Source organism: Coturnix japonica, chromosome 1, assembly GCF_001577835.2.
Source record: "Coturnix japonica isolate 7356 chromosome 1, Coturnix japonica 2.1, whole genome shotgun sequence".
In the NCBI taxonomy this organism is placed as follows: Eukaryota; Metazoa; Chordata; class Aves; order Galliformes; family Phasianidae; genus Coturnix; species Coturnix japonica.
In genome coordinates this window covers 22,373,752-22,386,125 of record NC_029516.1, presented here as the reverse complement: position 1 = coordinate 22,386,125, position 12,374 = coordinate 22,373,752, and the positions used below count along the sequence as shown (strand labels likewise).

The 12,374-nt window shown below is 39.6% G+C and overlaps 1 protein-coding gene across 2 annotated transcripts in view; it reads left to right on the top strand.

Annotated features, from left to right (window-relative positions):
- The window catches only part of MET (MET proto-oncogene, receptor tyrosine kinase), an 86,825-nt gene that overhangs the window by 56,061 nt on the left and 18,390 nt on the right, over positions 1–12,374 (top strand). For both annotated transcript variants that reach the window (XM_015853670.2, XM_015853664.2), the window contains exons 9-11: positions 24–188; positions 1,065–1,164; positions 9,524–9,742. In XM_015853670.2, coding sequence (XP_015709156.1) covers positions 24–188; positions 1,065–1,164; positions 9,524–9,742 — 484 coding nt within the window. The remainder of the gene's footprint in view (positions 1–23; positions 189–1,064; positions 1,165–9,523; positions 9,743–12,374) is intronic.

Below are 12,374 nucleotides of genomic sequence, written 5' to 3'. Positions count from 1 at the left end.
CAAGCCCTTCTCTGTGCTTCCAGTGCATCGGAAAGCACTGTGGAGTGCTACACTCCAGCACAACGAATCCCCCAGGAATACCGTGTGAGGGTGGGAATCGATGGAGCTATCAGAGACGCAAACAGTTATTTCACCTACAGAGAAGACCCCGTTGTTTTAAAAATTCATCCAACCAAATCTTTTCTTAGGTGAGTAAAAGTTTCTCATCGAAATAAGAAAAGTAATGAATGAAAGAAGCGTGGCTGTGCCGCGCAGCAATCTATCAAAAGAAATTGCATTTTTATCTCTATCTGCCATGCCAATTGCTTCTATTATGGTGCAGTTGCAGAGGGCATATCATTTCCCTTCAGAGGTGAAGGAGAAGGGGGAAGGGCGCCTCTGTTCTTTGTGTGATTTAACTCCTAACTGCTGCCGAGTGTACCTGTGATGTCCTGCTGAGATACCTACTGCACAGCTAAGTGGGTCTCCTGTGCCGTGTCTGGACATTACACTGATTAGTGAGGAAAATCATTTAATGTGACAAGTCAGCAGTACTCAAGAGAGCAAATGGATTTTAAAATCGTCTAAATCCAGCAAATCATAAATATTATGAATATATATGTATGGTAGTTTGTGTGTATTTTTACGTGACATATTTATTATATCAGTAGCTCTAATCCAAACCATCTGCCTTTGCCAAAAAAATGTCAGCAGTAAAAAAGACACCTTTTTCAGCACCACTGAAAGCGGCAAGTTAGAAAATGTTCTATTTGCTCTCCTTTAAAATTCACACATTTGTTTTATATCCTGGCACGCCACACTATTTAAAATTAATTTTCTTTTCTTGTATATGGTTGGTTATTATAACAAGTGTAAAATTTGTTTCCCAGGAAAAGAGTCTCACTGCTCAGAGCTATGGATTTGCATTCACCCTGTATATCCCTAATTCTGGTTTTATGCTGTCATTTTGTCTAAAATATAATTTCTAATTAAGGTTATCATAGTAGATGCATCATTATCCTACTTACCTCTTTTTTTTTCCTTCTTCTTCTTTTTTTTTTTTTGTTTTGTTTTGTTTTCCCTAGTGGTGGAAGTACAATTACAGCTCAGGGAATCAACTTGAACTCGGTGTGCTTTCCTCGGATGGTGATTACCGTACCTAAACTGGGAATGAACTTCTCTGTGGTGAGTCTGTCTTGATAAAGGCAATCTGCTTCTTGCCTTCTTCATGTGGTAAATGGCAAAGAGTTTTCAGTCAAAACACTTTGATTTTTGCCATAAAACTTCAGGGCTTTCACCGATGCTTTCTTCAAAGAGTTTTTCAGGGAAAAAAATAGCTTTACATAGGCAAAGCCCATCAGAAAACTGGAAATCAGAGCATGAGGAGAATAATAATTTTCAAGCAAAGAGATTAGGCTTTCACAGTGTCCAATAACAAGGTTTTTATATCTCAGTTTAGCAGGGCAAATTCAATGACTAAGCACAGAACAACAAAATACATGTTTGCCAGATTTACCAGGCATGGCAAGTTGAAATGTGGTAAGTAAGGAATATATTTCAATGGTGACTGTGGATACAAGAGGAAAATGAAAAAAAAAAAAAAAATTAAAAAAAAAACAAAGAGGAAAAGTATGTATGTAAAATCAAGAATAGGTATTGTTTTAAAAAACAGCTCATTGCCAAATTGCCTGTTTGGCAAGTTAGGAAACATTTTACGCAAGTAGAGTAACTCAGTATTAAGAAAGGTTTGGGTGTCTGCAATTGGAAACCTCTTCATGAACATGAATTCAGAAGTTTCTTTTGTTATCTGAATTGATAATGTACAGTATCTTAATCTAAATATGATCATCAGGTATGGTCATGTGATCAGCTTTAATTTTTATAAGGCAAGATGACATTTATTGGCTACTTGGATTGGAACTGTTTCCTGTAACCTTTTGCCTACACATTTGTCTTACATCTCTGACATTTTCTCATCTTCTGTAGTCTGTTTAGCCTAATTGAAGTCAAATTAACCTACACACATTATAACATGCTCCATTACTGCTCAAATTTTTAGCTTGTTTCTAATGAGGATCATACGCTATTTCCTCTATTAAATTCTAGTATGTTGACAAATTTTCAGACTTATGTATTTTCAAGGTCATAATATTCCTCATGATCCTGATTTGCACAATATTTTGAGTGTTGGGACCTGAATTTCAGCTGGATGTAATCATGGCTTGTAATTTAGTGGGTACGGATTTAAATCTGGAAATCAGTGCCCTACAATTTAACAGTATTCAGTGTTATCAAAAATGCACTTCACATGAGTTGGGAAATAAAGTATTTTGGTGAAATCAACCAAGCTCAGAATTTCTTGGATTCTCAGCACTGTGGGCACAATTATTTCTAAGTGCAAAATATTTTCTGAGATCAGTTATTTAGATTTTGCTTTGGATGGATATGAGCTTTCTTTTTCACTCTTTTGCTTTCTCTATTCCCTTGGGAGTATATGCAAAATTCCCGCTCTTCAGGGACAAATTCTGCATTCCTTGCTTATCAGATTTCCAGTCAGTGAGCACGGTGAATATTTGGAACTTGCTGGAGTTCACAATCTGACTTAAAGTGAGAATGTGAACAATACATGATGTAAAAATAAATCATGACATCGTGTTCTTCAAAGTCCATGAAGAGAATGTGTGTTTGGAGACTGGCTTGGGATTCGTACAGCTTTAAAAGGATCTGAAGTAGGGAAGTAAATCCATTCTGCAGCTCTGACAGGCAACTCCAGGCAATCAATACTACAGTTTCCGCTTTTCCCCAAATACTGAGGAGCAAATAATCTTTTGAGCAGTGATTTCTTCCTGTGCTGCCTTCTAACCTGCTATCTTAAAAAAGGCACGGGCATGGACAGTCACAATTAATCTCCCATATTCTTTATCTTTCATACCTTGCTGTGTGCATGATATTTATCAACAGACAAGAAGAATCAAGTCTGAGCCTTCTTGTCCATGAGGGTATCTGTCCCCTGCCACGGTCAATATCTTTACATAGCTCTAGGAATATGAGCCAGTGTAAAAGCAGCTGTGCACGAAAATCACATCTCCTTGTGTGGAGGGCTGGGCTATAACCTCAAACAGATTATAATCAAGAGTGTATTATGCTTTGACACTGCCCAAGTAATATATGTTGCTCCATTGCAATTAGGGGCCTCTGGCACTCCATGACTTCCCTCTGTGGCAGCTCAGCTCTGCTTACTGTTTGTTCTGCCACCAGTCTCTACCTCAAATTTATTTCTTCAGTGTGGATATTTGTTCTCAGGGAGAAAGGGAAGATTTAAAAGGAATTAAAAAAGGGTTACACCATGTAAGTGAGGGAACTGTTTGCAAAGATGCCTATGGCTGCAACCTGTCTCATCCTGCGTGGGAGATTCTGGGCCCTATGCATGAGCAATATGCCAAAAAACAAACTTTCATCCGGTCATTACAGACATACGTAATGATGATGAACTCTTTCCAGCAGCAATCCAGAGCGATTCAATGGACAACCATCATGTTAACAAAGGAGAAATAAGTTGTAGTCCTGAATAGAGCTAGCCCAGACAGACAGTGCAATGCAAACCAACATAATCAAGTCCTGCAGCTGAGGCCATGTATATTTTTCTTCCTTAGCCTGGGAGAGGAGAATGAACTGAGTCATTTTTTAATTGTCCTTTAAGCCCTTTTTCTTTACAGTTTTCTCTCACCAGCCTCCAGGAAGCTGCTTCTGTCAGCATTCAGAAACTCTGGCTCTTGGGAAAACTGAAGCCAGCACTGAAACACATCCCAGAGCATCAAAGGAAAGTGCAGCTGGGAGGTACCACAAAGACCTTGCCTGGCCCGCTTCTTTGCAGTAGCAGCAAACATACTCAGACCAATGCCTGACAGATATTTGTCTAGGCTGTTATTAAAGCTCCTTGAGAAGGAAATTTCACAATCTCACTTAAACAAGCTTTGGAGAGGGCTGTTCTACCTGCTTACCTAGTGGTTTGGAAGTAATTCTTTCTAACAATTAACCTGAATCCCAGCTGCTAATTAGTTTAACCCTCAGTGGACACAAGCAAGAGATTACCAGCCCCTCCTGCTAATTTTACTTATTTGCACTGTGTTATGATTCAGCCTTTCTCTTTGCCATTTGAAACAAACCAAACCAAACTCTGACCTCACATGATAAATGTAAGAGCTTAGAGCTCTGTTCCCTCTTTCTTCCATCTCCGAGATGCTTTCCCATTGGCTTAAAACTGTTGGTGCCTGACTTTAAAGAGCTCTCTCCTTTTCCTGTCATCTATCTGTCCCCAAGCCATTAACTCATCCTGCCAAGCTTAATTGGGGCCTGGAGCGCCGATGTAGTCAGGGTGTGAGTGAGGGTCACTTCAGCAAGCAGCAGGAGCTGTTGGGAGTTCTCAGTATCACAAGACCTCAGGAGACAGAACCAGCTTGTGCTTCTTGGGGTGTCTGCTTCTTTCCAGTTGTGTAATACAGCTGGTAAAGTAATTTCTATGGAAAAGCACCCCGTAAGAATTGCAATATCGCTGAAACTGAAAAACTGTGGGAGCAGCTGCCAGCCTCCTGTAGGAGAAACACGGAAGCTGCACACATGTTTGCAGTTCAGTATTCCTGAATATTTCTCTAACATAAAAATAAGTTGCTTCAATTTTATAATTTTCTTTTCATATTTATTTAAATGTCAGTGAAATTATTCAATACTGTGTTCATATTAATTGTGTTTATATTACATTCCACTAACACTGTCAATATGTCTTGCCTTCTTCAAATTCATCATTTCAACATGAGTGAAAAAAATTGTCCTAGCTATTGAGCCATATGGTTCAGTATTTGCAGCGTGTTTCTTTTTAATTCTGTTTCATGAGTTCTTTTGACCATTTGTTCTTATTAGGAACATACAAATTTGAGGAGTGCTGCATAAATTCCTCCTTCTGAGAGCTCTAGACAGTGCACAAGCATACACCAACCCTCTCCCTTCTGCTCACACATTCAGTTCCTCTATGAGATGCACAAGGATAGCAACTCATTCCTTCCTTTCACTTTGCACTGTTCACGTGTAAAAGCAGGGCATGGTGTGGGATGGTGTTTGATCAGGAACCTGTCCACAGAATAAGTACCTTCTGACTTCTGTAAGTCCTGCTAGATGGTTCTCCTGCACTTGAAGGTCTTGAGGCCAATATTTTCTCTTTGAAATACTGTAATAGTAAGTTCCCAATAGTGAGTTGACATCTGGAGATCCTTTGGAAGAACAATTAAATCACATTTTAAAAATCTTTATTCATAATACCCATCAAATTGCCTAGAATTCATCCACGGGGTCTATCATAAATTTATTTAATAATAATAGAAGAAAATCTCTGGGAACTGTGGATGGTGTGTGGGATTATTGAAGTTATTCCTGATTTTGTATCCAGAACCACTTGGGGTCAGGTCTTCTATCTGTGTTCACTTTGTGCTGCTACAGAAGCTCAGTAAAGATCTCCCCTCATGAAGGGGAACCATGGCCTTTTCTTTCTGTGCTGCATCTGCATCTCATGTAGATTTCTCACAAAGAGAGGAATTCAGTGGTGGGTATCAGAGAAGAGCCCTCACTGCAAACTCATCAGGTCCCTGGTATTGTTATCACATACATTAATCATCCTGAGCTGAAGAACTCCCAGTCAGTATCAGTCATATTGTGTGAAGATCTGGCTCTCAGATGCAGGAGCAAGAGGATTTACTCCACTTTCTGGCCCAGTAATCTGATAAACGGAAAGTATCATCTCCAGTGCTTTCATCTAAGAGACAACTGGAATTAAAATGTTGCCAAACGATTAGAACCAACTGAAATGACAGTAAAAGCTCACGAGCTGCCTGAAAATCTTCAAGATACTCTGCTTGAGTGTCACTGCTGCATTTCTCACCTACACACAAAAGCCTTCTGAATGGTCTTTCCTCAAGTTAGACCTGAATTCTCATTTCTCTCTTTTGAGAAATCATTCTTGGCAGAGACAGGTGGAGAGTCTTCTGGTCTGCCTTTAACCTCATTCATCTTTCATTTCTCACTGGAATTCCAAAAGCTTAGACTTCTTTTGAAAGGACAAATTGGTGTTTTTCTCCTTTCCGACTGCTACAGATCCTGTAATACGCATCTGACTGCCCCTCTCTTATCTGGGTTGGCTGCTGAGAGACCTTTGGAGCTCCAAGATCCTCCCTCATACTTTTCCTGTAGTTATGTCAGATGAAAAAAATTGAATTGGGCGTCGAAGTTCAGATTCTGTAGGTCAGGTTTGAATTAATTGCCTCAAGGGTCATACTTTACAAATGAAGCAAGAATACATACCTTTAAGTGATGAGTCATATGCATTGTACAATGGATTATTATTCCCTTTGGGGCTTAGTATTTATTTATGCTTGTGAAATGCTTCATAATTTTTACATCTTTTCTTCCTTATTGTCTTCAGATGTAAATTATAGCCATAGGAAGAACACAGGTTTGGTTTTTAAAGGGAATGTAATCTAAAGCCTAATTAAATAAAAGTTAAAGGTGCCGGGTGATAGGCAGTGTCTTAATTGAGTAGGCAAGAGATTGAATTTGTTTTTTTCTTATAGATCCTCAATCCAATATTTCTTGAAAACTAAACCATCATATTCTTCAATTGCTAAAACCAATTTCAAGGTAAAAATGTCATGTCAAATCATGTACCAATAAGGGCATCGCAAATAAGATTTTTCTTGACCTTACCAATCAGTCACATTGCATCCCCTCCAAAGAGTATTATTAGATTTTTATCATTCTCTGAAAGCATCCTCTTCAGAGACCAGCCTGATAAAGTAAAGTATCTGATTCTAATAGATAGCCACAAACAAAGTTATGAATACCGCTGCTATTCATTTAACAGACATCACTGCTCTACAGTAGATAAAAAGTCTAATGAATTTACATTAATCAAATAAATATAATGATTACTTAGGACATAACTGGTTTTATAATTATATATATGTATTAGTAATCTCTTTTTAGAATTGACACAATGTGATGTATAACTTTACGAATATTCATATATTGTGGAAAAATATGACTCAGTCATGCATTATATTAATGATGCATTTGATTATTACAGTACTGATTCAAATGAATTTCTATATCCGTGTGATATAATAAAGCATGAGCTGTGGTAAATGGTCTGTAGCAAGGCATTCAAAAGAGAGAGTACAAAAATCATCTGATACTGTAAGAAAACAAAGGGAAATTTGGCCTTGACTTGTGTCCTGAAGATCAGCTATTTGTTATGGGGGGTGCACAACTATTCCTGAATTAGGAATCTACATGAGCTGTTAATTGCATGGGTGTGAGTACTGTGAGTTCCTCAGTAGTACTGAGAGCTACTCTGAGTTATTTAACTGAGTACAAACCTCACAGCTTACAGATATGTCAACCTTGTGGTAGAGCTCCAAATGTCTAATGCTCAGTTTCAGAACCTTAAACATGTTTTTCTGGGCAGATTTAAGATTTCATAATATTATGCAAAGAAATAGAATTGCTATGGTGATTAAAAAAAAAAAGAAAAAGAAAAAAGCACTGATTTGCAGTTATCTAATTTAATCTTACTTTTCAAGTTAATGTGAGTACATAATTGATATAGCTTGAAATGCTATGTCACTGATTGGAAACAAAGCAAAATTACATTGCATTACTTTAGCATATTAGAGAAAAATGTTAACCAATTTCACAGCTTCTTCAGACAGCACTTTATAACAAGAACCAATTTAATTTGCAAAACAAAACAGAATATACATATATATACATATATATATATTGGCCCTCCCTTTATGCACCAAGGTATTCAACAGCACTCTCGGTTTTACAGGAAAATATTCTGCAGATCAAATGTAAGATTTATGATGACTAGTTTATAAGCCCCATTGTTACTGGGCCACATGTCAGCTACTCTATTTAAAATAAAGAACAATGTAATGTCTGCTTTCAGAGCACAGTGTACGGGGAAGTACTTATACAAGGCTTATGCAAAAGTGCTGTGGAGCTGAAGCAACTCTGTGCCAGAAGTCCTTCAACCGTATCCACTGCAGGAGGCATGAAGGGGAGGCACAGCGAAGGGAGAATGCAACACAGTCACAAAAGAGCCTCTCTTCAGTGTGTGTGATGCTGCCCAGCACCCACCACCCTGCCCATCGATGCTTGTAGATGTGCTGTTGACAATATAATCAAATTAGTTATCTAGAACACCCTAAACTCGAGAGAGAAAGGTTGATACACAGAGAGTGCTGTTCATCTATTTAAACTTGTCTAAAACAGATCGGATGAACCCCTCCTCAGCTGTCAAGGGAATTCAGAGAACTAACTGCAGTCTGGGTGTCTGGATGCAGGCTGGATGAATCCCATCTGCAAGGATTCATACTATGCCTGTAAACTGACTAGACTCAGCTTCAGATCAGGCTGCCTTCCTTTCAACACTCAAGTCCTTTTAGGAAGGTCACTGATCCATCTTGTCTGTCTCAAGAAACCTGTGTCCGGGTGCTGCTGGATGGATGGAAGCACCCTGGCTACACAACTTACTCTGATTCACAGTCCCAGGGCACAGTGCACTCCCTAGGAGGTCTTCTGGAGCAAGTTTCATCTTTCCCCTGAGAAGCATTGCTTGGTCCAGAGCACACCGTTAGTGGGAAGAAGTGCAGAGTGAAGGGAAAGTGCTGCTTCACGCGTGTTGTCAGGCAGCTTTCACGTTGCACTGAAAGACAAACCCTTCAACTCCACTCATCCAGGGATACACAGCGTGAAGCACGTCCTTCTGTCAGCACTTCCAGAGGGACTTAGTTGTGTTTACCTAAGCACCAAATGCCACCATACTGGGGTCCTACACATACCATTTTAGAAAGAAGATACATTGTGCTGAACTTTCGTAGCCCAATTCCCACAATGGTTTTGGCTTTGAAGCACTTTCTCAGAGAGTCTTTAACAACTTTCTGGACAAAACACAACTCAGCAATGCCATGAGTAAACATGGAGTACTTTTATTCTCCACTGGTTCAGTCAGATGCATTTGCCTTATTTTTAACTTATCCTCTGGTCTGTTGCTATCACTTTGGTAATATAAAAGGCAGATAAAGCCATGTTGTGTTTGCTCTGACACAGGCTGGATATTTGAGTTATGGCTGCTTTGTGTCCCCATACAGCCCAGTGAAAGGGTAGCCTCCTGATGGTCTTTGGCACTGGAAATCATTTTCCACTAATTATCTTCAAAATATTTACTTTAAAAGTGCTGTGAACAATCACGCCAGGAAGCTTGTTTACTTGAACATTTCCTCAACAAGAGCGCAAACACCACTGAGTTTTTACACCCTTCTCCCCACTCTAAACAAACGCTGAGTAGCCTTGATCAGGATTTTGCTTTGGTTAAAGTAGAACAAGACCTCTGGTGTTTATTTTTTTAATATATGTGTATTGTTTAACAACAGCTATGTTCATCAGCTACTTCCTATGCACGTACTGACTCCAATTCTTCCTTTCTTTCTTACAGGCGTGTAGCCACCGTTCTAGCTCAGAGATAATCTGCTGTACAACTCCTTCCCTGAAAGCCTTCAATCTCCAACCACCCTTTGTAACCAAAGTATTCTTTATTTTTGATGGTGTCAGCTCACTGTACTTTGATTTTGATTATGTGAATAATCCTGTATTTAAACATTTTGAAAAGCCAGTGTTCATCTCAAGGAGCAACCCAAATGTTCTGGAAATTAAGGTAAGAAATGCTGAAATAAGTTATTATTATTCATTTTTCAATGGAAGTACTCATACCCGCACTGAAGGTTGTGAAGTGCATATCAGCACTGTACTGCAGAACAGACCTGTTGATAAATTAGAGGAAGCCCCAAGGAAACAAAGGCGAAGAGGAATGGAGCACAGTGGTCTTGATACTGCTTTCATCCAAACCTCACATTGTCACAACTTAAAATATAAAGAGGTGAAACCAAAGACATTCTAGGGTGGTTGCTGACATCAGGTGTGGAGGGAGAGGGGCTTTTCCCAGCCTCTGAGCAGTGAGTGAGACAACTGCAGCAAAATCCGACTGCTGTGTCACCACTCTATGATTAAACATGGCCAGCAGCCCAGAACTTGAAGTGCATGGTCAGTGTTTGTCCCAGCTGTTACTGTCATACAGTTTTGTGTTCTTCCTCATGGATGATGTGGAGTTATGTTTAAGAAGTGTCCCAGCAGTTCTGGCTTTCTAAAGCTAAGGGAAATTCTGGTCTGTGCACAATCACTGAAGATCAGCCACCAATGTAGCATAAATATTTATGGGTCCATGAAAAATGCAAAATTAATACTGAGTGCTAGCTAAAAGAGCGCTGAAAATAGCCTAGTGGGCACTGAGAACCATCTCTCAGGAGTTTGGGGCCCTCACAGGCATGGTCTTTGTACAAGAGTACTGCAGAGAAAGTTAAATTCATTTGTGAATCTGATTTCCTGAAATTCAGTACTTTTCTGATTTAGAATATCAGAAAGAAACAGGATAAAAATACAGGGAATTCTAACTTACAACAAATTTCATTTCCATAGGATATTTATAATTTATATGGAACAATGAAACTTCCAGAGAAAAGAATCTCCCTTAATGGGGTATCTGCCCCATCGCTCTTTAAGCGAAAACTTTCCCTCTATACAGCCATGAAATCTGGGAGCCCTTGAGGTTTTTTTACTCCAAGATGGTCCAATGAGCCAACTTCTAGGCTGCACAAAAGCAGAAGGGCTTACCTGAGAGACTCTGTTTGTCATGCTGGGTCCCAGTCAAACTCTCTGATGTGATCTGACCCCACCATGTGCAGTGGGCAGGTTCCAAATAATCAGTCTAGAGGTTTTTTTAATTTTGTTTTTCTGCTTGGTACTCCTGGTCAACCAGTCACCTCTTCCTCACCGCAGAGTCAATGTTTGCCTGTTCATAGAGTCACACTAAAAAGTGTTCTGGTGTGCGGATTAGCATAAAGCTGGGAATACATAGCTTCTGTATGGCTCAGTGCCTCTGTGCAGTGACAGCAACAGTTTCCAGTTGTTTCCAGGTCACACATATCAACCAATTGGAAAGAAACAAGACTAATTTAAGAAGAAACATTGAATAAATTAGATTGGAAGGAACCTCTGGAGGTCTTCATAGTCTAACTCCCTTGATCAAAGTGGTGCTGAGTTTAAAATTAGGTCAGGTTGCTTATGGCTTTGTCCGGATGAGTTTTGAAATTCTTCAAGGATGGAGATTTTACAGTTCAGAAAAGAAAAATCCAGCTCCCCTAGCCTCACTTTGTGCATCCTGTGCAGAATTCAGACCCTTTTCTTTATCAGCAGCCCTCTGTACTTCTCTCAGTTTGTCATTATTTCCCTTTTACTATGCGGCCCAACATTCAACACAATTATTCAGGTGTGGCCTTGCATGCACAGAGCAGAGAACGATCTCTTCCTTCCATCTCTAGTATGTGCTGTTGCTGAAGTATGCGATGAGCTGTTCTTTTGTCCAAGTTGCTGATGAATATTTTGAACACTGTTGGTCCCAGCATCAGCCCTGGAAAAATGCCACTTGTTAGACTTGTAATCTTCAAGTTGATGGTGCACTCATTTTCTTTACCCAGTCTATGCTCCACTCATCCAGCCTCCATCAAGTCAATTTGTTTTCAGTACTAGGAGAGACTGTGTTGCAGACCTTGCTGAAATCAAGGTAAACATTTTCAAGTGCTCTCATTTCATCTACAGAGTCAGCCATTTCCTCATAGGGGGCAACCAGGCCACTCAGGCAAAATCAGCCCTTGGGGAAGCCTGTTCTGGCTATTCCCGACTGCCTTCCTGGAAAAGCTTCCCAGTTAACTTATTTCATAATCATTCCAGGAACTTAGGTTAAAAATCAGGTATTTGTTGTTTGTTTGGTTTTGTTTTAGCTTTTTTAGCTCCTCTCTTGCTCTTGGATCTTTTATTCTTCCTTAAGGAGAACTCCCTGGTGCTATTTATTGTCAGGAAGAAGCCACTGGGATGAGGAAGGCTGGCTGAGAGCTGTTCCACTGAGAACTGACCAAAGTAACAATTTTGTAGTATTGATGTCACCTTTAGTCAATGCACACAAGGCAAACGTCTACCTAAACCTAATGCCCTGATTATTTCTTGGCAATTAACTGAAGAATGACATTGGAAAGAGCTGGTCTCTGCAACAAAGCATGAACAAGCCCCAGCTTAGCATCCTCCTCTAAATAGAATTAGTTGCAGTGGGATGCTTCTATCAAAACAGTGAGGCAGCTTTCAGAAATTATATTAGGGAGCCAAAAGATCATTACAAGCCATATTGCCAACACTTTTCCCTCATCCCATACCCACATACAAAAATACACACATACAAG